Source organism: Rhincodon typus, chromosome 26, assembly GCF_021869965.1.
Source record: "Rhincodon typus isolate 14 chromosome 26, sRhiTyp1.1, whole genome shotgun sequence".
Lineage (NCBI taxonomy): Eukaryota > Metazoa > Chordata > Chondrichthyes > Orectolobiformes > Rhincodontidae > Rhincodon > Rhincodon typus.
The window spans coordinates 2431248-2434018 of NC_063357.1; the positions used below are offsets into that span (position 1 = coordinate 2431248).

Sequence of the window (2771 nt, forward strand, 5' to 3'; positions counted from 1 at the left end):
GGGGGGGGTCGGGGAGGATGGAGGTGGTTGGAGCCGCTCACCTGACTGACGCACTGTTTGCCTGATGGTGTCTGACTGGTTCCTGCTGGCAGCTGATTGGGTGCTGAAGGTGTCGGATCGGGAGGTGGTGGTTGTTGACATTTCTGCGGCGAATTTCTCTCCGGATTTGGTGACGGCGGTGATGGGCTGGTGAGCGAGACCCACAGCCACTGGTTGGTGTTCCTGTGAAGAGGCAGTGTGGCCTGCTCTCGGCTCCTTCACTGTTTAAGGGAGGGCCGGGGGGCACAGGAAAACACAATGCCATGAGAATCAGCTCAAACTGTGCAGAGAAAGATCCCAAACCTTAGTGCACAGTCACCCCCATGTCCCCAAAGGGCAATTAAATTTTACATTTGGCAACAAGAAAGACAGGGCTCATATAAATAAAAACTAAATGGTTTTAAGGAGGGTGAGCAGAACAAGAAGCAGGGATTAGTCCAAAAGGGATTCTGTTTTTCTAACAGAGGAAGTCACAGTGAATCTCTGCAAGAATCTGATTCAATCCAGAATTCCGTGTCTAATTCTGAGAGGCTGGGAGCTGGAGTTGATCTCCTTAGGGTGGAAGTGTACAGGTTAAGTTTAAATGAAGTTAACAATAAAGAGGGTTTGAGATGGAATAAATTCTCTGGCAGCAGGGACAGTAACCAGAGGAGACATAGTTTAAAATAGCAAACTGGGAACTGCACTCTGCTGCCTGAAGGGGCAAAAGCAACAAAACACGTTAAGAATGGATTTGATAAGTTATTTGAAGGGGAAAATTGTCGGGTTATGAACAACAAGCAGAGGGAGTGATGATCTGGGCGGCTCCTTAAAAGTTCAGACGAGGCACAGTGGGCTGAATGGTCTCCTCCTGTGTGGGCTGATAGTCCAAGGACTAGAATGGGAGAGTTCCACATCTTATTTCCAACACCATCTGCACCAGTAACTTCCATTCTTCACACTCACTACCTGCAGCTCGAGAACTCTTCAAATCAGTCCGACACCAAGATTCCAATTACACACAGTGGGTCCCCCCCCCAACAGACATACAACAGCGCGGCGCTCCCTCAGCACTGACCCTCCGACAGTGCGGCGCTCCCTCAGCGCTGACCCTCCGACAGTGCGGCGCTCCCTCAGCACTGACCCTCCAACAGTGCAGCCCTCCCTCAGCACTGACCCTCCGACAGTGCAGCCCTCCCTCAGCACTGACCCTCCGACAGTGCGGCCCTCCCTCAGCACTGACCCTCCGACAGTGCGGCACTCCCTCAGCACTGACCGTCCGACAGTGCGGCGCTCCCTCAGCACTGACCCTCTGACAGTGCGGCCCTCCCTCAGCACTGACCCTCCGACAGTGCAGCGTTCCCTCCGTACTGTATCTGGGAATGTCAACCTGGATTCAGTTCAGATGCCTCTGGAATGGGAGATGAAGCCAGACCCTGGTGTCTGCGTTTCCGGAATGTTCTCATGGAGCCCTGTGCTATAGCAAGAGGTGAGGGGAAGGTGAAAGCGGTGAGTTTACTGGTCAGTGTGTGATCGCTGACTTTGACAAACTATTCCTCTGACAGATGGAGAATCAGAAATGGGTGATGGTCCAAAAAACTGTTCTCCAGAATCCACAAACTACAAGCTTCACAAGTGAAGAAAGCAGTCAGTCAAAGATAGGGATAACAGGGTGTAGAGCTGGATGAACACAGCAGGCCAAGCAGCATCAGAGGAGCAGGAAAGCTGACGTTTCGGGTCTAGACCCTTCTTCAGAAAAAGTCAAAGATAGGGTCCTTGCCTCTAGTGGGTTGCACCTTGTTCATTTCCACGTTGGCTTTAGTTAAAGTATCAGGGTCTGTCCCATTCTGTTCTCGAGTCTCCTCATTCGACTAAAGTAGACAAGGAGAGAAAGGGAAATTAATTAAACTCAGAAACCCAGGGAGTCAATCTCGGCCCATCTCCTCGGCAGCACTGAAGCAGGAATCTGTCCCCCCCTCACACAGCGGGGTGATGAGGAAATTGTGACCGAGAACAAAGTTGTGTATCTGGGCTCTGCCTTTGTATTGTCCTTGCCTCACTCCATCGCTCAGGAAAGCCAATGGGGATCTGGGATCATTCAGCTCAATCAGAATCAAATCAACTGAGATCTGCCCTGGGTTCGGAAAAGCCCAGATCCCTCAAACAGCAAGATGGAAATGTAGCTGAATGGAATTAAACCCTGAGAAGGTGAAAGAGATAACCTTACCTGAAGACAAGAAACGGCATAATATTCCAGATCAGGAAAGAATACAAATCAGTGAGAGTTCAAGGATGGTCTTCAGTGGCCAGGACCTGGGTAAACAGAAACCAATTCCAATACCCAGGGTCTGTTCTGGCGCCACCTTGACTAACCCTAAACTGAGACAGGGAGAGGGTGGGGAGCAGGGGAGGGGGCAGCTGGGTGGACGATGGGCTGACATTTTTAAGCGAGGGGGTTTGGGCAGGGGTTGAGGTGGTGAGAGTGGGTGGCGTCTGGGCAGCGGTTGTTAGTGCAGGTCCAGGGTGAGGGGTGAGGGTGGATGGCGGTTTGGGGTAGAGAGGGGAGGGTGATGTGAATGGGTAAGGTGAGGTGGAAATGGAAGGTGGGAGGTGGGATAGCCAGGGCAGGGTGGGTGGGAGGTGGGTTAGGGGGAGGGGAGAGGGGGGGTGGAGAGGTTTGGTGGAGGGTGATAGAGACGCCGGTGTGGGTATAGGGTGGGTAGAGGGAGGTGGAGAGAGGCTGGGGTAGGGGG

General features: G+C 52.4%; 2 protein-coding genes across 2 annotated transcripts in view; one reads left to right on the forward strand and one right to left on the reverse strand.

Annotated features, from left to right (window-relative positions):
• LOC125486173 (smoothelin-like protein 2) overlaps positions 1-1911 on the reverse strand; it is a 5788-nt gene extending 3877 nt beyond the window's left edge. The window contains exons 1-2 of the mRNA XM_048612696.1: positions 1799-1911; positions 42-260 (exon numbers count right to left, since the gene is read on the reverse strand). Coding sequence (XP_048468653.1) covers positions 42-260; positions 1799-1823 — 244 coding nt within the window. The 5' untranslated portion in view covers positions 1824-1911. The remainder of the gene's footprint in view (positions 1-41; positions 261-1798) is intronic.
• Positions 1912-2205: 294 nt separating this feature from the next.
• Positions 2206-2771, forward strand: part of LOC109923712 (smoothelin-like protein 2) — a 6759-nt gene continuing 6193 nt past the window's right edge. The window contains exon 1 of the mRNA XM_048612329.1: positions 2206-2335. Coding sequence (XP_048468286.1) covers positions 2206-2335 — 130 coding nt within the window. The remainder of the gene's footprint in view (positions 2336-2771) is intronic.